The sequence below is a fragment of the Leptosomus discolor genome, chromosome 5 (genome assembly GCF_034619465.1).
Source record: "Leptosomus discolor isolate bLepDis1 chromosome 5, bLepDis1.hap2, whole genome shotgun sequence".
NCBI lineage: Eukaryota > Metazoa > Chordata > Aves > Leptosomiformes > Leptosomidae > Leptosomus > Leptosomus discolor.
The window spans coordinates 54,403,345-54,428,676 of NC_141395.1; the positions used below are offsets into that span (position 1 = coordinate 54,403,345).

The window sequence follows — 25,332 nt, forward strand, 5'->3', positions numbered from 1 at the left end:
AAGTAAAAATCAGTAATGCTGAGAACAATAAAATTTAGATTTTTTTTTTTACCATGTGATGAACTGCTGAAACAAGTTAGGTCTTATACTGATTGAGAAATACACTCATTAAGGTATTTCTCAAAAATTGTTAAAAGTGATTAAAAAGAAAATCAGCTGCGTGTACTACGAGTGAGTATAATACAAGTCTCTCAGATATGAGGCTCTGACCCAATTTATGGTTGGAAACAGTAAGTCAACAAGTATTGTTAAATGGCTTTCCTGAATGCCATTGCAGCACTGATTTAAAGCAAATCATACAGTTAATCTAAAAATCAGAACACAGCATATAATACTTCAATTGACATCACTTCATAATTGAGTTTTACAACAGTTAACAGTTTCAACACAATCTCAAAGTAATATTTTAAACTTTAATTTGCACTGCAATTACTTTGTATTTTAGCTGGTGTTTATGATGCATAACTTCAACAATGAAACCTTAAGCCAGCTGTGATGCGACTTAAGTAATTTGAGAGAAAGCCTTTTAATATACTAATAACAAATAAGGGGGTTTCCACAAACAGTAATGATTTACTCTATGTTTTCCCTTGGAAGCTCCTTTATCTCTTGGGAACTCCAAGTTACCAATTTATCTTTTTGGAACTTCTGTTTTGGTGTGCCAACAAAACATGCAGCTGACTGCAGCGCTACAGCCACAGAACTCAGATCAAATGGAGCATTCCTCTTCCCTTTCCACCCTTACTAGCATGCTTGCCTTCAAACTCTGACAAAATTGCTGAAGATCTGCAGAAAGCAGCAACTAACTGCTTATTCCTGTTACTCATCCTGTATTCCTTTACTGTCACAAAAATGCCAACGTTTCTTCTACTCAGCTAGCAGAAACTGGCCCAGCACTGCCCTAGCGTGATCCAAAACCCACTGACATCAATGGACTCCTTAGACAATAATAAGGTTCTAAGACACAAAACCTCTCTACATTTTATAATAGAACATTCAGTTAAATAAAAAACTATCATAATACTCTTGGCACTGTTACAAATCTGTCACTTTCTATAATCACGATAATTTTCTTGGGTTTTAGTTTAGTATACTTATAAACATACACGATGTCAACACAACACATGGCAGCAAGATGCACAAATAACTTTTTGTATAGTATCTTAAAATTTTAGGAGAGTGGCATTCATAATCTCTTAATAGGAAATACCATAATTATGTAGTCACAGTGGTTTTGTAGTACATGCTCACTGTGTATGTCCATTGCATATTTTCTTTAGGAAACAAAACCTTTTTTATATATCCAAGATGAAATAGTATAGCAAATAGTACTAACCTACATGGCAAATACAGAGAGGGATATACATAAACAAATATCCCAAACCTGCATATTGCAAAAATTGCATCAAAATTACACTTCTGGGAAACCACCTAGTGTGTCTGAAGGACACAGGCTAAATGAAAAGTGAAAATAGAGGAAGTCAGCACTTTATATGGCTGCTCAGCCATGACGATATAAATTGTCCATGGTGCAAGAAAATCGGAAAAACACAACAAAGCTATTTAAAGTACCAGGACCTAGGCAGAACTGAAAAATAATTGCCATGCTTCAAAATGCATGCTGTAAAATACCGCATAATACCATAGTCTGAAAACTTAACTCCTTTCCCTTCTTCTCTGGTCCTTGGGAGGGTTACTGGGAGAAAAGAGGAGAGGTGAACGGCCACAGGCATTTAGCCCAAGATCCATATACATAGAAAGGCGAGGGATTTGCTCTGTTTACCTCCATTTAATCCTGCAGAAGCGTCACTCCTTGTGGAAAGCTACAGACTTCTAACTTTAAATTAAAGCACTTTGTTAGTTTATGAGAACTTGACTTGGCGAACAGGCCTTGCAAAACCTTCCTGTGTAACCCCGACGTCAGGCTGTCACAAACACATCAGCCGATCGGGCAGCTCGCCCTGCGCGGGGGCAAGGGTGAACTTGCACTTTCCGGAAATTTCTAAATTACCTTTTGGAAACGCCGCTATCCTGAAAAATCTTCCTAGGACTGACTCGGAGAGAACAAGTGAGTGCCTGCCGTCAGGGGAAGAGCTAACTCTCCTCTTACTTCACCCGAGCAATGACTATACGCACGGAAAGGGCGGCGGGCGGCGCTCCGGGTCGGGCTCGGCCCTGGCATCCCGCATCATCCTTCGGGAACAGAAAGAACACGGCCCCCACCCACCTCCCGGGCGCAGAGGGATGCTTCCCGCCTCTCCCTCGCCTCCGGCCCGGGGGATGCCCCCCGGCACGACTTCTCCCGGACGGGTCGGGGGGGATGCTCCATCCCCAGCCCGAGAGATGCCTCTCGGCACCACGCCCCGGCTCCCCCGACAAAGGAGGCTGCTGCCCCGGCACAGCTCTCCTGGGCGACTGCCGGGACCGGCATAGTGTTTTCCTGGCTCCCTCCCGGTTTCCTCCTGCCCGCAAGCCTCATCGCAGCGGCTCCGCCTTCCCCGGCCCGGGAGGCCGTTTCCCGCGGGAAGGGAAGCCGCTCCTCCGCGGGGCCAAAGGAGGAGCGGGCTGCCGGCTGGCAGGAGAGGAGGCGGGCTCGGGAGGTGGGGGGAGAAGCGGGGAAGGAGGCGGGGAGAAGCGGCGCTCCAGGCTTTCCTGCGCCCGGCGGAAAGACGGCGCTGCCGGCCCTGTTGGCGGAGTGTGAGGATGAGCGGCGGGGATGGTGGAGGCCAGGCGGGCGCCATTAGCTACGCCCTTCCCTCCATCCCCTCCAACAAACTCCCGGACTTGCGGTTTATCAGCCGTGGAGCTTACGGTGCTGTATCCACAGCCCGCCACGCCGACTGGAGGGTCCCGGTGGCCCTCAAATGCCTGCAGGGGCCGCTGCTAGACAGGTAACGGGAGCGGGACCGCCGGGATGGGGCGTCGCGGAGGGGGCGGCCCGGGGGGGGGGAGCAGCCGCACCGCCCCCATCACACCCCTTCTCCTCCCTCCCCCCCCCCCCCCCCCCCGGTCCGTGTGGAAGGACCGAGCTGAACCTGCCTTTCCCCTAAACCGAGGACGGGGTCCCACGCTCCCGAATCGCCCGGGACACTCCGTGCGTGCGCCCCGTCGGTGGGTAAAGCGGCCCCGGGTGGTGGAGCCCGGGTTTGGGTGGAGCTGCTGCCGCGGCGAAGGTTCTGGCGTGGGTTTGTCAGGTTGGCGGATCGGGTGACCCTTTAAATCCAAGGGCAAAGGAGATTCAGCTTGAGCCGTGAGGAAGCACGTACCAGCCCCGGAGCTTCCTCTCTTTCGGTTGTTGAAAACGGGTGGTTTCGGTTTCAGAGTGTGAGGCACGAAGCAGGTGGCCTCTTTTGAAGGTTTTTTTTCTTCTGTGGTGTGCACCTTGGTTCCTCCTCAAGGTGGGATTTGCACCGTTCGGCTTCTTTCTGGGTGTCCTGGTTGGTAACCATTTTGCTGAAGTATCAGCAGGATATTAAAATACAGTGATAACTATAGATTTGTTGTTTACAGAGAGAGACAGGGAGAATATAAGTAATATATTACTGTATCCACTAGAGATTGCTTCTAGTTCCTAGAAGAAGCTTCTCCGAGACAGTGCACAGTTAATTTTTTAATTATTTTTTTTTTCCCCCAGATCTCACAGTACCGAGAGAAGCTAATTTAAAATAATAGGCTTGTAGGCCCCCACATACGGCTGATATTTTCTATTAGCTTTTCAGCTTGTACCAGTTGTGTTCCCCACTTTCCTGGGGCCCAAGTGACAGCATGCTTATTACAGGAGCTGTCACCACATGTAAGGGGGCAGCAAGTAAAAATTTTTGATCCATCTCTGCCTCATTCAGTCCCTATAGTGCTGATTTTTTTATCATATCAGTACAAATTTTCTGCTTCTTAGGCTGTCTGAAGCCTGCCTGACTGTAAACCTGCCTCTTATGCGTCTTATCTACATGTTTTAATCTTTACTGCCTCAGGTTTCTTTGATCTAGTATTAGGCATTTGGGCAGAATAGCTTCACTCAAAATAACAAGGCTTCTAGTCTTGTGACTCAATGTACTAGAATATAAGATGTTTTAAGCTATCTCACCTCTTATTCCTCAGGTGTGTATAAGCAGGCTTTATCTTGCCAGAATAAAATGGAACCTCAGTTATGTTTTTAAGCAGGAATATTGTGTTCTCTGACATGTTTGTTGGTGGTGGCTTTTTTCTTTCATTTAAATGTCTGCTTAAATCCATGCTAATCAGAAATATGATGTTTATCCTCTGAACTCAGTTGGGAGAAAACAACAAATATTTTCAGCCTTGCAAAAATTTAAATTAATGTGATGTCTAACCCGTGAAATTATGATGAAAAGGGGCAGCTGAGGTAATCAAAACAATTCAGCCACATACCATATATCATGCAAAGCTTGAAAATGCTATCAGAAGACCGAAAGCTGAAAGAAATCTGTATACCCAAGTCTCTGCAGCAAGTGGTTTGTTGGTTATATAGTAGGCAACATAAAATGCCAGCCCGTACATGCTGTCAAGAAAGGGAAAGAGGTCACTGTGCAGTTAATTCCCTGAACAGGAAGCCTGTGCTATGTGTTGCAGAACATGGTATGTGACTAGCCAAAGAGCGAAGCCAGTTGGGAACCTATTGTGAGCTTGAACTAATTTAGGCATTACTCAACGCCCTTCTGGTGTGGAGCAGACAAAGGTGAAGTGACTTACAGACCCAGGAATAGGCCTCAGAATGTTGCAACTCATTTCCCAGCTACAGCTGAATCCCATGCTGATGTGCCTCACAGTCTGGGAAAACCCCTAGCTTTCTCAAACCCAGCCTTTTCTGGAGAGGGAGGAAGGGAGGGAGTTGTGTCTTTTGTCCCATGCTTTTCTTGAAAACTGAATTTTTACTTCGATCATTTTCTAGAGTTCCGTATAGTAGAAGCCTTTTTCTATCATGTAGGTAAGGACCAACAATTGCCCTTAATTTAACATCCATCTAAATTTGAAGTTTTCCTGTGGTAAAAGCAGCAGGCTTTAGTTCTCCAGGCTTCCTCTTTTCCTCGTATTCTCTGCTGGCTTTTTCTTTGTGAGGGCTAGATCTACATCGATGGGTACAGACTGATGTGAGCTCTTTAGTGTGTGCCCTGAGCTTGATGGACACAAGGCAGCGCTCACACAGGAGCTGTGTAGCCACTTTAACACAACGCTGTGCTGAGCAAATACTGATGGGCATAGCCCTGGCTTGTATGCAGCCGTGCCCCAGCACAGTTCTGCTGTGTCTGGATCAGACTGGCTCACATCCAAAGGAACAGTCTTAGATGCTGTAAAAGGTCTGTATTTGGATATCCTAATCATGTACTTACACCTATGCCAGTCTCCACTGATGTCAAATTTATTTTTTTTTTCCTTAGAATGATCCTTCATGGTCCAAATATCCTTACTGTCAACAAATCCGTATTTTTCGAGAACATTTGAGATATAAGGCATACCAAATAGTCTATAATTTTTAGGGATAGAAGCATACTCCATCTGAAATAGAACTTAAGCTTCTTTAATCCACATGCTGCAAGGTCTGGATTTGTAAAGACGTGTCAAATTCACATTTATGAGGAAGTTTGACCTAACAGAGAGCATTTGCACAGGCAGATTCAGGGATGGGAACATCGTGAGGCTTGTCCCTTCCTGTGCAACCAGGGAATGTTTTTCCAGAGGGTGATTCAAAGCAGGGGCCCAATCTGAAGTAACTATTTATATGAAAACAAAACATAGTTGATTGTTCCTTTTCCTTCAGAAACTGAAGGTGGTTCCTTTAACCTGTATTATTTTAGTGCACATGAGTGTCCACTAAATTTAAATGGCTGGAGAACTGTGAGTATTAACATCTCCACTCTGTAGGAGGTTAATATTGGGCCTTGGTGAAAATTTAGGGTTTGAAGATGGGCAGTGAAATAGGACAAATGTTATGGTTACACAGGAGGGTGAAAGTTGGAGTTTGACTGTATCCTTACTTTCTGGAAACATGGATGAAATGTGTGATGGAAATAGATTTGTGTGGTACAACAAAACTGGGGAAGCTGTCTTGGTTTTGTATTTGCAGGTTATAATTTGTCTTACAGTATCTTGTTATGGAAACAGTGTAATGGGAATAAAATGGTGAAAGGTGGTACTGCATATAGGTACACAATTTTTTAAAGAGAATGCAGTGAACGCAGGATTTGCTTTGAGTTTCCTAGTACTGGTATGGTAATGTTTGGGTTTTGTTTGTTTTCTTTAAGTGATAGAAACCACCTTCTAAAAGAAGCCGAGATATTACACAAAGCCAGGTTTAGTTACATTCTGCCAATTTTGGGAATTTGCAATGAGCCTGAATTTCTGGGGATAGTAACGGAATACATGACAAACGGGTCATTAAACCAGCTTTTACATGGGGTAAGTGTACTTACAGTCTTTAAATACAGTCCCTGGTTGTTTCATATAGATTGTGATTTCCATACTTAAAGGAGTAGTATTGTAAAGTGTATTATTAATAATATTTCAAATTAAAGGACAGTCATTATTGCTAGTAGGTTTCGGTGCTCAGATACTTTCTGTATGCCAAAAAGAGAGGCAAACTCAGCGGACTTTAGTTTTATTACACTTTGTCCTTTAATGTCATTACCTACAACTGTCCTCATGTTGAGTTGTTATACAATTACTTTAAAAATCTCTGTGTTCTCTAATTAGAAGCTTACTTCCACCTGGGTTTCAGAATTATTGCCAGTGTAAATATCACACAATGATGAGCTTTTTCTCCTGAATTCGAATTTTTATTTAAAAAAAAAAAAAAAAAAAAAAAAAGATTTTTACTTTAGTTTATAGAAGTCGGATATTGCTAGTCTAAACAGGTATGGATATTTTTACCAGATCTTACTCTCAGGAGTAAGTTCTCTTGTGCTGACATCTCAGCTGTTCCCATTAGTTTAGTCTGTTCATCCAGCGTTGCTACTGTAAAGCTACTGCAGTGGCATCTCAACAGCACTGCAGTCTCTTCCATACCTTTAATGAATACATATCCCTTGCCTTAAGAGAGCTCAGCTGTGTGTTTTCCATAAAGGCATTAGTGTCAATGTAACTTTTAAGATTTCAGTTGAGTTTTACTGCCCTTTTCTTGGTCTATTAATATTTATAAAGGTAGTATTTAGTGATTAGTTTTCACCACAGCTGTTTTGTTTTCCCCCTAGTGTCAGTTGAAGAGAGATTCTTGTCTTCCTTTGTGTAGTATTTGTAATGTGTGGGTTGCAAGTTTCATACATATTTCCATATGAATGAGTAACATAGTAAATGCTCTACATCATGTGTAGCAGTCATGAACTATCACATGAATGCTAGGCAACAGAAACATTACACTGCATGATTAACATTTATATATTTGTTTTAACAGCTAACCACTCTTAATGCTCAGTTACAATTTTTTAAGTTCATGTAATGTATGTTTTAAATGATTACTGCTTGTCCGAGTCACTTTCTTCTTATTATAAAAGTCTTTGCGTTGTCCTGTTAGATCAGAACAAGGAATTATGTTCTGGTTTTGTGGTTTTGTCTTGGCAGAAAGAGGTATATCCTGACATTCCCTGGTGCATGAGATTCCGTATTCTTTATGAAATTGCTTTGGGAGTAAACTATTTGCACAACATGAATCCTCCATTGCTGCACCATGACTTGAAAACCCAGAATATTTTGTTGGATGATGAGTTTCATGTCAAGGTATAGTTATTTAATTCTTATGTTCTTCAGCACCCAAGGTGACCGGAAGTGTTTTAATTATTATAAAGGAGGAATGGTGAGGATGTGGCTGTAGAGAGAGGATATAATAGTATGCGAGATGTTTTCTTCTGTCCTTGCAGACAAAACTTTTGAGTTTTTCCTTTTAAAAGTGCTTTGCTCAAGTGTAGATTTGATCTATCTGAAAACACCAGAAAGCCAGAATTCAGGCTGTTTCTGCTATAGCAGTAGCTGATGCTCAATAGCAGTGACACTCTTGTATGGCGGCCTTCCAAGGTGTCGTAGTTTGAGCCCAGCCAGCCAGCAACACAGCCCCCTGCAGCTGCTCACTCACCCCTACCCCATCTCCCTGAGGGATGGGGAGGAGAAAACGCAACCAAAAGGCCCAAGGGTCGAGACGCAGCACAGGGAGGGCTCACCCACCAGTTATGGTCACGGGCAACAGGCAGACTTGACTTGGGGGAAAACAACATCAATTTAATCAACAGCCACCACCACCAAGGATGGTAAGAAATACAACCAGGCCTTAGAAACACACCTTCCCTCTACCCCTCCGGTCTTCCCGGGCTCAGCTCTGCTCCCTCTTCCCCCCCAGCATTGCAGGGGGCAGGGAATGGGGGTCACAGTCCGTCTGGCACAAGATGTCTCCGCTGCTCCTTCCCCCTCAGGGAGAGGGGCCCTCGCAGCCCTCCCCTGCCCCACCGCGGGGTCCCTCTCCCGGCAGACAGCCCTCCAGGAACTGCCCCAACGCGAGTCCTTCCCGCGGGGCCGCAGCTCCCCAGAACCCCCCAGCGCGGGTCCCTCCCGGGGCTGCCGCCCTCCCACCCACGGGTGGCTCCAGCGCGGCCGGAGTCGCGGCTGCTCCGGGCCCGGTCCCTGCTCCTCCGGCCCGGGGCCCTCCGCGGGCTGCAGGGCGACCTCGGGGCCACCGCTGGGCTCCAGGGGCTGCAGGGGCTCAGCCGCCACCCCACCGTGGGCCGCAGGGGAACCTCTGCTCCGGCACAGCTCCCCCTCTCCTTCCTCACTGACCGGGGTGTCCGCAGGGCTGTCTCTCTGCCATCCCCCTTCGCTCACCAACACAAACAGAACAAAGTGACACAATCAATCCCTTCTTTCACTCTTAAATAGTTATTCGCAGAGGTGCCATTGGCCTGGCCTTGGCCAGAGGCGGATCAGACACTGGGGCTGGAGGAGCTTCTTGAGGAGCTCATCCACCCCTGTAGCCCACTCTTCTGCTACCAAAACCCTGCCAGACACCAAACCACCACACAAGGGTAGCTACATCTGGCCCTTTCTGAGAAGAAAATAGAAAGAATTCCTGTCCGAGGTGCTTAGACAAGTCACTTCTGGAGCACAGTAGGTCAAATTCAGTCAAAAGTTAATACCCTATTTGCTATTTATCATGCAATATGTACACATGTGTTCTGTTAGTGTAGTATAAGAACATTTAAAACATAACTGCAAAATCTGAACATGGTGGAAGATGGCTTTTGTGAAGCTCCTTAGAGCAAGCAAACATACATAAAGAAGTAATTAGTTTAAAACGTCAATTCTGCCTTATAAAATATCACTGCCATCATGTGAAAAAGAGACTAAAAGTACTTCTGACAAAATGGTTAGGTGCTTCCATAATTCCAAGTGTTTGGTTTGGGTTTTTTTTTGTAAAAGATCCTCTGTTTTTAAAATTGATAGAATGTACTCTTCAAGTAAATGAGAAATAAGAGATATTTTGCACTTAATTTATACTTGAATGGCGAGTGCCTCAGTTGTTTTAATGAGATGAATCTTTTTGTGAGTCCTTTGAGTAAAGATCAAAGATCCAGTGCTGATTTCTTCTTTCTTCATTGCGAAGACATTTTTCTTGGCAGCAAGACACCTTACGCAGCTTTGTCTCTGCTCACACCCTCAGCAGGTCATACCTCCTCCCACTCAGTTGTGCTGGTATTACCATCCCTCAACCTTCCTGATAAACCTGATCGGGGAACTGGCCCAAGTCATCTTTTTATCCACTCTTCTTTTTTTTTTTTTTTTTTTTTAATCCCTAGCAGCATTGGTGTGGTCTGGTGCTCTGCCTGACCACATCTAAACAGTTGCTTTGCTGGAGCAATTGAAGGGAAGAGGTTAATTTTTCATACCTGCCCTAGCTCCTGTAAGGAGTCTCAGGAAGCCTATCCTTAGGGTTTTTAAGTCTTTTTTTGGGGTGAAGCAAAATTCTCTAAATTAGGACAGCTGGCAGAAAATGCAAGGAAGGTTATCATGCGTGCCAAATAGAAGTAGTATTGCGTATGTATAAAAGTAACACCATTCATAGAGTGCTTCTGGCTGTCCTGGATCTACTGAATGAGCAAGATAACATGACCAGTTAGAGTGAGGAAGGCTTGATGAGGGTGAGTTGTACAGAGAAAAAAAAGGGTTATTTTTCACTGTGGATTTTGACTGTACACTCTCCAGAAAGCTTATTTCTGTTATCTGAGTTGCCACAGTGCTCACCCAGGTATCTTTGTTGAAAATGTTTTTGCTGTTATGCAGATGCTGGACAAGTGCAGAGCTCATAGCTGGCTGTTTATCTTTCTCCCTTGTATGCCAGACACTCTGCAGCTCTATATTCTGTTGGCTGTTTGTTTCCCTACCTGTAACTTAGTCTGACATCTTGCTCCCTGACCCTTGGATGTGTGCGACTGTAAACTGAAGTAAATTAATTCTGTAATAGATGTACTGTAAACTTTGTAGGAAGGGACGAGGCCCCAGAGTGCACGGTAAAGAAAATATTCAGCAACTTTTTGCAGCACAGAATTTCAGAATATCACATTTATTAGTTCCAGATTAATGTTTCATAGTTTTGGGAGTGAGGTGGAGTGCCCTAAAATTTTTCTATGAGAGCATCTGTCTCCAGACAAGCTAAATTACACAGAGCTGTTATGATTTATACTAAATTTGTGCTTTCTTCACAACCAGGGAGCTAGAAGTACTCAATGTTTTTTTGTCTTTTTTTAACCAAAGAAAGTGATTTTCTTCGTACCAGACTAACTTCCATAGCAGATTCCCCAGCCACAGAATATATGAGTCCTTCTTTAAAAGAATGTCAGGATAAGGGCAGTGCTATAGGGATAGCATGAGTCACGACCTGAGAATGCTTTCTGAGCTGCTGTTTGCTGCTGCTAGGACAACCACATACCTTTTGTGTGTCAGGTTAAGGACTTTAAGTGACCCGTTGCTTTGGGCATATTTCAGGAATTTCTAACAACGGTCAGCAGATAAATCCAGTTTTTCTTCTCAGAACAACTGATTTGTCCTTTTCAGATTGCAGATTTTGGCATGTCAAAATGGCGCGTCATATCCATGTCTCAATCGCGAAGTGAAACCTCTTTACCAGAGGGAGGGACAATTATCTACATGCCACCTGAAGATTACAATCCCAGTCAGAAAACCCGTGCAAGTGTAAAACATGATATCTACAGGTAAGTCATGTTGTTCTCAAGTGGGCTTTGCAATCCGAATTCAAATTTGATTTACTGAACTTAGACTTTAACATATTTTCAGCATTTTTATTATTTTCAGAAGTGTAACCAAAATGACTAAGGGAAAATGAGAATTGAGTAGTGGCTGTATTTGATCACCCATTTCTTTAGGAAATACTGTGACAAGTGTAATGGTCCAGAAATTAAGCTATAACTACAGAAACAGAAAGAGGAGAATGTATTCTATGAGTGTACACCTAGAGACAGTGTAGGGAGGAGAAAAACTGTTCACACCGTTATCTCAATTCTCTTAGTTATCCCTTACCCTTGAGGGGCACGCGAAGTTCATTGACGTTCCTGTCCAAAGAAAAGAGATGGTAACATAGCTGTTTTCCTCTCCCTTTGATGAGAAAATCAGGAAGACACTGAAAAGGAATAATGGTATATTATGGGGAAAGAAGTGGCAGTGTGACCTTATCTGTTCTGGCTTCTGATTTTAGAGGGTTTGAAGGTGTGACTGGTGGCTTAATGAGTGAGTGGAGATGAGGAAGACAATTATTTGTTAGAAAGAAAAAAAAAATGCATGCAGAGGGATAACAACAAAATGGGAGAAAATAAGAGAGAGATCAGTAGAAAAGCTTAGGAATTACAAAGGAAAGAGGTTACTTGAGAGAAAAAAAGCTGAGACAACGTCATAAAGAGGGATGGCAGTTCGAGGCAGGAAGACATGAAGGTAGAGAGAAAGTGAAGGAAATGACCACCAGAAAGGTCACACAGGAAATCTGTGCTCGGGATCAGAAGGAGATGCTATGAAGCAGAAATAAGAAAGGAAAACACTAATAGTGTAAAGGGGAATCAGCAGGAAGTAGTATGCTGCAGTGTTGTAGAACTGAGAAAATGCTCTTTAATTGTAGAAGAATTCCAAACTGAATGAAAGGCTGGGTGTCTGATTGACCACAGCAGATACAGCTGGATGTTGTTGAGATATTGAAGCTAATTTGTGAGGAAGGATCTTAAAGAAACAAATGGTTTAAATATCAGTCAAACAGCATTAACTTTTACAAAAGGATCAACTTGCTATGCCAAAAAAATCAGCCTGTGTGAATTTCTCAGAAATGCAACAAATATAGGCTTTCTAAAGGGAGGACTGTTTTTGTTAAAAGTTACTTGAATAATTTTTAACATTGGTGAATGTTAAAACGTGAGTGGAATAAGTAGTTAGGAAGGCTCAATTAAAATGATTGATTTTAAGTGTGAGTTATTTTGTTCTTACTTATTGTTTTTGATTCTTCCTAATTGGTGGCTGTTAGATGATATGATGCTTAGAAGCAGTTAAATGTAACCTGTATGCAAAATTTGGTACTTCTTAGTGATGTAGGAAAATACTGTCTTTGTTATTTTAGTAGTTGAGCAAGTATTTATTCTGATAAGTATAATTATTTTTTAGCAAAAAAATAATTTTTTGCATAGTTTCATTTTTATTGCTTCAGTGAAAATTTGATTTCTTTTTTTTGAAGCAACATTTTAAGAACTTTTCAATCAATTTTGAAATTGATTTACTGAAAAAATAAGGGAGTAAAGGTAAGTTTACAAGGATACATTTGACATTGGAAATTAAGCAGTGAAATATTTTTGCTCTCTCGTTTTAGCTTTAGAACCACTAGATTTACTCCTTGCACCAAATTCCTATTCTTAAATAGGAAAGCCAGATTTGAGGTTTTTACATTATTTTATTTTCTTTTATTTGCTTTAACTGCATTGATTATTTTTTATAAATGAATTCAATGCTTCATTTAAATGAAATCATCTAATCTTACTTAAATTAGAAAGTTGTTTAAAGTTTGTTTAATATATCCTGATGACTGAAGAGAGTGACTAGTCTACTAAAGGTGGAGCAGATTTTTGTTCACTGCACCACTTCTCGTATTTGACTAAGCAGATGCGTGTTCAGTCTCCTAGCTATAGTTCAGGGTGGTCTCCCCAAGAGTCTCTTTTGTAAAGTGAATGTCATATGTAAGGGTCATCTCTCCCTATAGAGAAGATTGCATATGTTGAAAATGTGTATGTCTGGGGGGGAACCTGGAATGTGCTTCCTGGCAGTAAGTCCATACCTTACCTGACTCTTTGACTTTGTGTTGGGATAGAGGTGTGGGTGAAAGCCATCCTCCCTGCTAGTACCGTGCTTCCCGTGAGAATGTCAGAGAGTGTTGATCCAGACTGGGAAGATGCCACAGTATTTCAGTTACAACAGAGCAGCTGGGATTCTGGAGCTCGTTTTAATTTGCATACTGAGATTTAAACTGCATATACGTAATTCACAACATATTAGTAGAGCAGAGCTAATACAGCAATAGGAGTTTATATGCCATGTACCTTTTCTGTACTTAATATTATTAACTAGTTCTAGTTGAAGTCACTGATTAAAATTCCTGCTAGTTTTCTTATATTGAGGTCATCGTTGTAGTTAGCTATAGTCAGTCCCGTGTGTGCATGCAGGTTGATTTTAGCAAAATGTTTTTAGTAAAATGTAAAGCTGAGCACATTGTAGTATTAAGTGATGGCAATCTAAAATAACATCTTCTATACTTTTTGTACTTTAAACAGTTATGCAATTATTATGTGGGAAGTGATGTCAAGGAAACAGCCATTTGAAGGTAAGGTTGTGTCTTCCTTTAATTTATTTTTCCAGCCTTATCTAAAGGACAAACCTGGGGACCTGGGGACCTCGTTTTAATGATCATCTTTAATGATTCAACTTGTAAGCTTGTTGAAGAACACTTTGAGTTACTTTTCTAATTAGACTCTTTTTCAGTATTTATTTTTTTAACTTAGTGTTGTTTGATAAATTAAAGATACATTTTTTTGTAAAAAAAAAAAAAAAAAACAAAAAACCAAAAAAACCCCTTATTTTGGTGAACTATAAATACCATGTTTGCAAATGAAATTATTACTCCTATAGTAAGCTATTTATATTGCATATATTTCTAATGACTGCACGATGTCTGTTTTGACAGAAGTTATAAACCCCTTGCAGATAATGTATAGTGTGTCACAAGGGCAGCGACTAGACTTAAGTGAAGAAAGCTTATCAAAGGACATTCCTCATCGAGTGCTCGTCGTAAGATTGATAGGAAGTGGATGGGCACAAAACCCAGATGAAAGACCATCGTTCTTAAGTGAGTTGACCTTGCATAATGAGAAAAGATTTTTAAATTGCCAGATTTCTGTTGAACATGGTACTTACAAAGCAAGGTTATAGTCGCAAAAGGGAAGTGGTAAAGATGTCATGAGGTATATGTGCTCAGTCTTGTTGTGTATGATAAGGTGCTTGTCTGCTTCCACCGTGTCTGTAAACAAACTTTTATGAACGGAACTGCGTGTGTGCCATAAAATCAAGTTGTTAGTTGGAGCCTTTTGCATTTGCTATCTCTAATTTACCTGTAAAAAAGCAGCATGTTTTGTTTAACTACTTGCACTTGGGTTTTTCTGTTTATTGTGGAAGGGAACTTTTTTTTTAAGAAGTGGGGGGGAAATGAAGTATAGAATGGGTACTGTGGGATTTATAAGCAAGCTGGCAAACACACCAACAAAGTGTTGCACATCAGATAAGCTATAGTGGCTTCACCTTGTGTTTGCCTCTCAGTTTAAATCTTTTTCACTGAGATTTTATCTTTGATTGGTCCACCTCCCAGATAGAGCAGGAACTGGTTGAACGCACACACTTAACTTTCTCTTTCCATCTTTCCTTTGTTCAGGTTTTTGCCCATGAGACCCCATGTAGATACTTTCAGCCTTTTTTCACAGTGGATTGTAGAATTTAGAGAATAAGATTGAAGTGTGAGCTTGTAGAGATTAGAGTGGCATAGTGTGAACTGGAAAAGTTGTGTTTTGATTTTTGCAAACCTGTCTTTGTTGCACTTAACCAGCATACTTCGTGTATGTTGAGTCCAAATTTATCCCCCATAACAATTTCTCCATGTCATGCTTAATTTTGCGGCAAATTTCAGTTCTTGTCTGGCCATTGCATAAAGATAATTCCATCAAAATTGGCAGAAAGTGATTACCTGTTTTAAATTGTGAAATTTGCTCTTGCGAGTGTTGCTGTGGTCACATATGTCAGTGTGGTGAAGCTACCAGCGGTTCCCGCAGCTGCCTTGCTGTGCTTGTTTAATTTGCATGTGCTTTAAAAACTTCCGCCCTACACCTTTAGAAAACATGATCCTAATTCTGCAGGGAAAGCTGAATCACCCTGGAGAGGCAAAAATGTAGAATAAGAGAGTTACTGAAAGTATTCAGATGTAGAACAGTACAAAGAGCTCTGGCTTAAACAATTCTACATTTTAAGTATCTTGCTGGTTCAAACCTGAAATACTAGGCATTTTTAGTTGATTCTGGTGGGTTTTATTTTTAGGGTTTGTTTTGGGAGGAGGGGGTTTAATGTTACAAGTAGAGAGGTTCACAATCTTAATGTTTCATTTGTAGCTTTGGCGAAGCTTGTTTATTATTTTGAAGACATCTATAGGTATACTTCCTTTGAGATGGGAAGTGTTAGAAAGTTGCTGTTCAGACATCTTAGAAATATTAATCTCTTCATTTTTTTGCATCAGTTTGGCAGAGGACAAAGTGTAGACACATCCAAACGCATACAGCATCTTCATGTACAGTTTACAGTCCAAAATTAATTACATGACCTTTTTCGAGGCATTCTTATTTTTGCATTAAGAACATTTTGAAATGTCAGTTTATTTTGGCATGAATCTGGTTTGTATGACTGTAAATTGTGGCTGGAAAGCTTCCAGGCAGAAAAGAACCTGGGGGTGTTGGTTGACAGCTGGCTGAATATGAGCCAGCAGTGTGCCCAGGTGGCCAAGAAGGCCAACAGCGTCCTGGCCTGTATTAGAAATAACATGGCCAGCAGGACCAGGGACGTCATCGTGCCCCTGTACTCAGCACTGGTGAGGCCACACCTTGAGTACTGTGTGCAGTTTTGGGCCCCTCATTACAAGAAAGGCCTTGAGGTGCTGGAGTGTGTCCAGAGAAGGGCAGCGAAGCTGGTGAAGGGTCTGGAGAACAGGTCTTATGAGGAGCGGCTGAGGGAACTGGGGTTGTTTAGTCTGGAGAAGAGGAGGCTGAAGGGAGACCTTATCGCTCTCTGCAACTGCCTGAAAGAGGGTTGTAGCAAGGTGGGGGGCAGTCTCTTCTCCCAAGTAAGAAGTGATAGGACAAGAGGAAACGGCCTCAAGTTGCACCAGGGGAGGTTTAGATTGGACATTAGGAAAAATTTCTTCACCAAAGGGGTTGTCAGGCATTGGAACAGGCTGCCCGGGGAAGTGGTGGAGTCACCATCCCTGGAAGTATTTAAAAGACATGTAGACATGGCATTTAGGGACATGGTTTAGTGATGGACTTGGCAGTGTTAGGTTAATGGTTGGACTCCATGATCTTAAAGGTCTTTTCCAACCTAAATGATGATTCTAGGATTCTATGATTTTTTTTTTTTTCTTTCCAAGCAAGGAAATCTATCTATTTATAATATTTTTTTTTAAATAAAAAAGAATAGACATGCCATTATATTTCCTTATGTATTCTTGTTTTCCTGTGTCACTTAAACAAAACAAAATAGCAATCAAAGTCTATGGTCATGCTGAAGGGATAATTACGTGGGATACTTTCTAAAGTGTGAGATAACTTGGGTTCTGTTCTTAGTGCCATGTCTGTAGTAAGACAGTCTTTGAAGAAAACATGCATTGCTTTTTCCCCTACTTTACTATGGTAAAAAGAAAGAGGAATTTGCAAAATTAAGGGAAGTAAAGCTCACTGATCAGGAAATTTTGCAATTATCATGGCATGGGAGGGAGAAAAAAACCCCACCCGTACCCCCTTTTTGTTAAATAAACTTTAAATAGAAAAGCTCAGTTAACCTGTCTGTTCCCCTTATAAAGAAGGGGTGAGGACTACTTATCAACGTGTTTCTGCATGTGCGTGGAATGTGTACCTACAGTTTAATTATAATCAACAAAAATTAACAGTGCTAGTATTTCAGTGTGGAAAATGGAGTGCTAAACCTGTAAAACTCTTGTTTTAGCTGATGCAAGAAAATAAGAATCCCAATACTGAAAGTATATCTTGAAGATGCTAGTAGAAAAAAGTTTATATGGGAGAACTGTGGTAAAATTATGGTAAAAAATAAAAATATGTTAGTAAGGATGCAGACGAATTGCTAGTACGGTAACTGGGTTTTGCTGAATTGGTGGAGTCTATATAAATGCAGTGGAATTGTGATATGCCATCATCCTTTCCTGAGGTTTTGTTGTACTTGAGCATAGCTTCAAAGAGACATTGTTATAATACAATCATCTCAAAATTTGAAATGCTTAGTTTTGTAAACCTTTCAGCACTGTAAAACAAGGAAGCATAGCACAGGTTGTCACTTGCTTGTTGGACTGTCATGTGCCTCTCTGTGTGAGCAGATGATTTTAGCTTCCCTGACTTGCTGCCTTTGGTGAGCATGAGGACACTATCATTTGGATTCACTGGATGTGATAAGTCAGTGCCTTGACTATCACCATCTTCTCTGGCCCTGCCACACAGCATCTATTCTGGATTTTGCTGTGGCTGGGTTTTTTTTTTGGGGGGGGGGTTTCATATAAATCTTCAATACATCTACTGTCGTGGAAAGATAGTGACCTACTCTGAGGTCTGGGGCTGTTTGGTCCCATTTGGTAAACCAGGTGAGTTGGACTTATCTTGAAATACAGCAAACCCACCAATCTATCTGTTCCAGGAATGCAATACTTCCGGTTGGGCACAGTCACGGATCTCTTTTGAAACAGAGTGCTGAGGTGGCCAGATCAGGACAGGGTTTGTTTTGGTGATGTGGAAGTGTTGCATTTGTAACAGGTGAAAGCAAGAAACTTCTATTTAGTAGTAGTTTTTAGTAAGTAGTTTGATGTTTTCAATAAACAAATTCGTTTTGTAAATGTAAGAAAGTAGCTTTAGCAAAATGAAAACTTAATTTCCCCCTTAAATCCTTCAGCAGAGTACTCTTTCTTTGTTTAGAATGCTTAATAGACCTTGAGCCAGTCCTGCGAACATTTGATGAAATAGCTATGCTGGAAGCAGTAATTCTGTTAAAGAGATCAAAGGTAAGTGGTTTTTGTTACAGTCATGAGTTGGTCAAATGTGTTGGTAACTTTTTGCCTGCTAAAAGAAATGTAATCTCCTATGTCATTTATCTAATCTTGTATCTGGCTGAAGCACGTGCTTGTACAGAGCTGTCATCGTGTCTTATAGCAGAAGTCTAATACAGTTAAATATGTCTCTTCCAGTCACTATATGAATCACGGTGTATGTACAAGAGTGAAAAGAAAGCAGATGTGGAGCAGATATCTCTAAATATACCTCTGAATCCCCAAGAGGTAAATATTTTGCATATTGCATTTGGTATGTCAGCATCATTAAAGATCCTGAGAGCTTTAAAGGGGGGGTTAACTTAGTAAGGGGGAATTGTTCTGCAGTTTGCTTCCCTATAGAGTCCGGAAAGGTGTAAAATGCATTAGTTGAACAAGGGTGTAAGAAATGCATAGCCATATAGGTAAAGATAGTAAACTGTGGGTAAGCAGAAGTAAGCGCATTTTTGGTATATCCTCTAAGGGTGGGAAAGCCAGTCCCTCAAGGAGGAGTGCAGCACACAATGTCTGCAACTTGTAAGGGACTGTATTCTGCTCCCTTACACCTCTATGAAGCTTCCTTTAAATAGGGTCATATAGATTTGCTTTTACATTTTGATTCTTAATCCTGCTTCTTTTGATTCTTACTAATAATTAAACTTCTATACAAAATTGCTGTCAGCTTTGGAAGAACACAGGTATTCTGATTACATAGATTTCTTCTGGTTTACTGTGTTTTAATTATGCTGTCTATTGAGCATTTAGATAGCAGGCAGAAGACAGTGATGGGAAAGTACTCTGTAAATCATTGCAACTTCGTATTTATTTAATGTGCATATTCATTATACGACTGGAATCATTTCAGGAAACATATTCTGGCTCCGTACAATGTGATGCACTTCCCCTTCGGAGCATCTCTCCAGATATATCAAGATTCAAGTCTATTCCCAAGTGTAATATCCTCTCATCAGGTAGAGATACTAATGATTTCATATAAATTTAAGTTGCCATCACAGTTTTACACTCCCACTGTAACATTGCGTTTACGTGGTAAATAGTTAGATCTCCGTTTATGTTAGAAAAGAGATGTGTTTTGTAAACTTAGTGCTCTGGGTAAAAAAAAATAGAGCATTTTAGCTGTGATTTTCTGTTCGTGTCACTTGAAGAGTCCCCACAGCTCACAGCTACAGTTTTCCTATTCAGGGTCATGGGTGCAGAGATAGCATTTACTTGTCCCTTCAGACTCTTGGCAGTTTAGGTAATCATTTATGAACTATGTCTAAAGATAAAAAGGCTAAACATTTTAAGGCACTCCTAAAGCTGAGTAAACTGAAAGTTTCTAATGCAGCCCAACCTCTTGGTCATTTTTGATTCAGTAAATAGACAGGCTTTAATGAATAGATTACCTTGCAAAAGTATCTGCACAGACTTTTTGTAGCTGTCATTCACATTGTGAAACTAAAACTGCACTTGAGTTTCTTCTCTTGAAAGAATGAAAACATATATTTCAAAAGAATGAAGCATCCTTTGGCTTTGCAGGGACCAGTGGCATGAAAGCAGACAAGACAATTGACTTCACTGCTATGAAGTAGGGCATCAAAAAGTGTGCTGAGGTGCTTCAGAACTGGGGATATTCTGGTAGAGGTAGGAGGGCACAGGCAGTTTCTTTTCCAGCTTCTGTTTGAACACATCCACAATTCTAGGCTCGTACTTGCTGTACTAGAAAGATACAAATACAGCAGAAATTCCAGGGAAAATAGATTACGGGAGGCTTAAGAAATTGGAGTTACAAGGGAAAATGGCAGAAAGCAAATGTGGTGTAGATTGGCTGTACCTCTACCCAAGCATTTATGCATATAGCATAGAACTCTTAAAGATGAAAACTAACTTGTGGTTATCAAGCTTAATAGGAATGTTCTGATGAATTTTAGAAAATGGAATGTTAGGTTGAATATGAGCATGAACTGTAAGTGTAATCAGATAAGATAATGACATATGTCAGCCCCTCTTGCTGCTGGTTCCTGTTAAAAATTGTCTGCTTGTGGAGGTCATTGATGAGATTGTGGTGGTACTATTAATCTGATTGGTGGTCCTTTACAGAGTCACTGCTTAGACTTCATTACCTGTAGGTATAGATACCGTAAAGCCTGTGAAAACAGTGTCTACAAAACTGTACTACAGCAGAAGTGTTTGTTATTACTTTGCCAATATCTACATCAGGTAATTTTATAATAGAGATCAAGACTGACGTTCTTCTTTGCCTAAATGAGATGCAGCTGTTTCAGGTGAAGGTCTGTTTCCAGGTAGCTGTTGGCAAGAGATGAGTTTGGCATGGCACCAAGGCAGAAGTTAATGACTATAGATTTTATTTAAGTTGGGTTTTTTCCACCAGTAGAATTAGAAGACTTTTTCAGAAACTTGCTCCTTCAGAGTTAGGAACTGTCTTCTAATTTTCAGTCTCAATTTTTCTTCCCTAGCCAACTTATACACACACTTGTTTATGGGCATTGCTTTAAGCTTAAGTAGCTCTTTTCCCTCTTTTCCTATTTTATTTATGATATAGAGACTAATCGTTTGATACACTTTGTTGTGCTAGACGAGCAGGATACACTCATTAGAAGTCCATTTGTAAAATAAGCTTCTTCATTCTACTAGTCCTCCCTGTGCATGTTCTAACTTAAGTCACTGGACTAAGGCTACCAGACCTCTGTACTTAGTATTAAAAAAGAAGCGTGACAAGTGGTTTTTTCCTGAAATAAGAACTTTACTTAATATACCTTAGAATTTTATTTTTCCTTTCTCACAAGGTCCTTCATTATAGAATAATCTACCTAGGCCGTTTTTTTTTCCCTCATCATAATTCCAGATCATTAGCCTCAGCTTGAAGCAGAAAGTCTAGTTTTGCGTTACCAAATCTCCACTTCTATTACTCCAGTCTTCTAGGTCAGCTAGGTTATTTCTGAGTAACCTGAGTCAACCCGTTCCTTCTGAGTAACACTTGCAAATTTCATTAGCATGTTTCAATGTTTTATGCAGTGGTCACTGGTGAATTTCATTCTCCCATACTAGTACAATCCCAGTAGTTTTGTCTCTAATGCTATTAAAGATCTGTGTGTGCCTGGAGATCTATAACAATCTATCCCAGCAGAGCAGTTTAAAATCCTTTTCTAAAGTGATCTTTCACTCACATCAATTGTCTCCTAATCCTTTCTCATTCATGCAGTAGATAACATCTGCTGCTTCACACCATATAGCTCTGCCCAGCTTACTTTGTCTGTTTAATGAAACGAAGTGCTAGTTACTATGAGTTCTAGCCCACCATTTTTTAAATAATGAGAGTATTGTTTCTTTCACATTTTCCTGTTCCTGCTCCTTGTACTTATAGCCATATTCTTACACAGGTCAATACTTTGATCTAGGAGTACACCTGCAAATACCCCCATTGGATCGGTGTCTATAAATCCTGTGCTGTCTAGGGGGCTACCTGTTCTTATTGTGTCTTTAGATGTTCATCTGAATTCTTACATCTTATCTGTGCTTCTTAGTTAATGCCTCTGAAGCTCTTTATCAAGTGACACTGTGAAAGTCTATAGTGAAAACTGTATATAGAATTAGGCACGTGCCCTGTCACTGGTTTCTCGTCAGCTATTTGTCATCTCTTCTTTGAGTCATTCCTACTGCTGCTTTCATATCTGTCATCCTTTTCTGCCATAAAAATTCATAAAAATAAAAACTATTAAGCTTTCCACCTGATAAACCCCCTTTATTCCCTTTCTATGCAAATGTTTACATGAAGCTTTCTTGAAGTTATATGGTTTTTGACGGACTACCAAAAGCATCCATTGGCTTCCCACCAAATGTTACCATTGGTCTTCATGTTCTTTCCCTCCACCTGAATCTTTCTTTCAATCTTTCCACCTATGTTACACTTCCAAACTTCATCAAAATAAATTAGTCTGCTTTCATGCAAACTCCTAGCTACCTCTCCAAACACTTGGAGTTATGTTGGTCTTCCAGTCCCTACAAAAGTTTTCTGTCAAACAGAGCTTTTTTTAAAGTTCACATTGACTGGATTTATTCTCTCAAAGTCCTTTTAAAATAAAACAAGACCCCCAAACCCATGGTCAAGCCCTGGTTGATAAGATTTTATGTCCCCAAGATAAGGGACATAAAGGTACTCAGAACCTGAGTATAAGCAATAATGTATCTGAAGTTAATTTAGGCTGTTTATGAGTGTTGTTTCCTGGAATTACCCTAGATAGTCTCTGATGGCTGGCTGTATTTTATTTGAACATAGAAGTAATAAAGCTCACCTTCCCCCCGCCTCCCCTTTTTTTATTTTTTTTTTAAGACGGAAGTTCTGGGGGTCTACAGTCTCTCAGCAGTCAGAGCACAGATGAAAATATCTCTGTAACTCAGAGCGCCAAACTTCTTATGCATCCGTCCAGTTATTTTTCCTCATCTGACAAGAGTACTTCAGAAGCCTCAAATTCTGCATCATGTGTGCTGCGGTCATCTCCAATTCCTTCAGGTACAGCAAACACTGATTTAATTCCAAGATGCGCAGTGAGTGTCCTAGTGTCAAATACATGTGTGTGTGAAATGAAAACTGGATCTGTTGTTCATCTGTAAAATGAAGAATGCAAGTAATTCTGCCCTTGTAACCTTATATTACAAAGTAAGTAAACCCAATGTAAAATGTGACCTACATGTACCTGTAGCTCCTAGCTTTTTTCTCTCCTTTTAAGGAAACTTAATTCCTGCTGCCTTGGGTCTTCTTTATCCATTCACTTTGCTCATATTATTTCTCCTTTCTACTACTGCTGTAGCCGTGCTGCAGTCCAGCAGGACAGGAATAAAAATTAGCTTGAGCTTAACTCACCTGCTTGCCTGTCACTTCTCCCCACTCTTTAGGTTTGTCATTCTTCCTCTTAGTAATGGTCAGGCAAAAAAGCAGCAGCATCTGCTTCTTTTGTGTGATGTGTCAGCATCTCATCTTAAATGATCTTCTGAGTTGAGAGCCCACTGCATGATATTCTTATGCCTCAAATAATTTAAAAGTGTGCTTCCAAAAAAATAACAAAATGAATCATCAGCTTGAGGAAAATATACAGGAAACATACAGTTGCAAAGTGAAGTTACCGCCTCTCTCCTTTTAGTACCAGATTGGGTTGAACACTGGAACAGGTTGCCCACAGAAGCTGTAAATGTCCCATCACTTGGAGAAGCTCAAAATTCAGCTGGACAAAGGCCCTCAGCAGCCTGAGTTATCCTTGAAGTTGGCCCAGCTTTGACCAGGCCATGCAGATGTGACCTCCTTGAGGATTCCTTCCAACCTAAATTATTCTGTGATTCAGATAAAATAAATAACTATAACCACCAAATTTGACAAACTAGAACTTTTTAAATATACAGTACTGAAATGTGAAAAGCGTGTTTAGTAGTCTAGTGTATTTCTGATTAAAACCAAGTTTTAAACAGCTTTCTCAGCTTGTTCTTTGTTCTATGGCACTATTTATTGACAGACAGTTACAATACTAATTTGGTTTTTTTAATGCTCTTCAATCTTAGATTTTGTTTTGGAAACCATACAACAGAATGTAGCCCATCAATGGATCCAAAGTAAAAGAGAAGAAATTATTGATCAGATGACTGAAGCATGTTTGAATCAGTCACTGGATGCTCTTCTATCAAGATTTTTACTCATGAAAGAAGATTATGAACTTATAAGCACCAAACCTACAAGGACATCAAAAGTCCGACAACTGCTTGATACCTCAGATAGTCAAGGAGAGGAATTTGCAAGAATTATAATACAAAAGTTGAAAGATAACAAACAGCTAGGACTTCAACCTTATCCAGACATTTTATCTAATTCTCTAAGACTGCAACTTTAAATTTATTCTTTCTATATGAAACCGTGTGAATATTTCTTACAACACAATTCTTGTTTCTATACAGTAGTTTTATATATATACTGGTTTGTTCTTTATTATGCCTTTGTAGAGTCTCAGAAATGACACGGAGTTCATCTAGCCTGCATTTGATGAGTTACCAGTTAATCAGTTGGAGTGCAGTCATAAAGCCAAACACTTGACACATGTTGACTCAATTCATAAAAGTATTTTGTTTATACAGGACAAAGAAAAAACATTAAATGTTCCCTGTTTTACATATTTTCTGTTTGTACATGTCCTTTCCTTTCACCTCACGGGATCAAGACAACCCGTCTCAACTTGGAGTACTGTTTTTTCTCCCTCCATCTGGTCTTTCCCATTGAGGAGGAAAAAAATCTAGGTGCCCTATTTTGGGGCTTGTATGCTGTGTGTTTGATAAATTTTCTTCTTTCAGCCATACTGGTTACTCCTCCCGACACACTGGAGAAGAGCAGTAGGTGGGAGGAATTCTACATTGCATTTTCACAGGATTTTTGTTATGTTTTTGTTTCGGTTTTCCAATTTTGTTCCCTGGGCAAGTGCTTCAGACCACTACAGAAGAAGAATGTCAATCCAAAGAGGAGCCTGAGGTCAAGGAGGACATTGTGCTGATCATCTTTGTTCTGCTAAGAATTGATAAATTAGAAAGGGTGCAGCTATATAGCCTTTTACATTATTTGGTTATACCTGCTTAATTCCTCTTGAAATCGTAGTATGATAAGATCCGCATACAGCTTATACAAGGGAACCCTCAGTTAAAACATTTTACATTTCCTTAGTTAATGCCTCCCTTGCCTTTGTCATTTGCCGTAAACACTTCTTTTGTCACGTTGCTGGATCAAACTTTTAATTCAATTTTATTTTTAGTATTTATGTGATGAGCAGTAATTTGGATCTGTTTTAAGATCAAGCAGGCACTGCCCTGCTAGGCTGGATTTGATGTGCAGAGGTCTCTCCTGATATGACCTGCCTTAACCTTCTCTGAACAACATCTCCACCATCCTTTTTTGCCTGAAGGATAGT

The 25,332-nt window shown here is 40.6% G+C and overlaps 1 protein-coding gene across 3 annotated transcripts; it reads left to right on the forward strand.

The window, feature by feature from the left end:
* The first annotated feature begins 2,703 nt into the window (after positions 1-2,703).
* RIPK2 (receptor interacting serine/threonine kinase 2) lies at positions 2,704-24,270 on the forward strand. 3 transcript variants are annotated; one of them, XM_086465746.1, is made up of 11 exons: positions 2,704-2,891; positions 6,261-6,414; positions 7,573-7,728; positions 11,011-11,204; positions 13,809-13,858; positions 14,219-14,380; positions 18,264-18,349; positions 18,533-18,622; positions 19,239-19,344; positions 22,725-22,904; positions 23,945-24,270. In XM_086465746.1, exons 1-11 carry the CDS (start codon positions 2,704-2,706, stop codon positions 24,268-24,270), a joined length of 1,692 nt encoding a protein of 563 aa, XP_086321872.1. The 3 variants fall into 3 exon arrangements, with proteins under 3 accessions (XP_086321872.1, XP_086321874.1, XP_086321873.1); XM_086465748.1 differs by having other exon boundaries at positions 11,047-11,204; positions 18,246-18,349; XM_086465747.1 differs by having other exon boundaries at positions 11,047-11,204.
* The last annotated feature ends 1,062 nt before the right edge of the window (positions 24,271-25,332 follow it).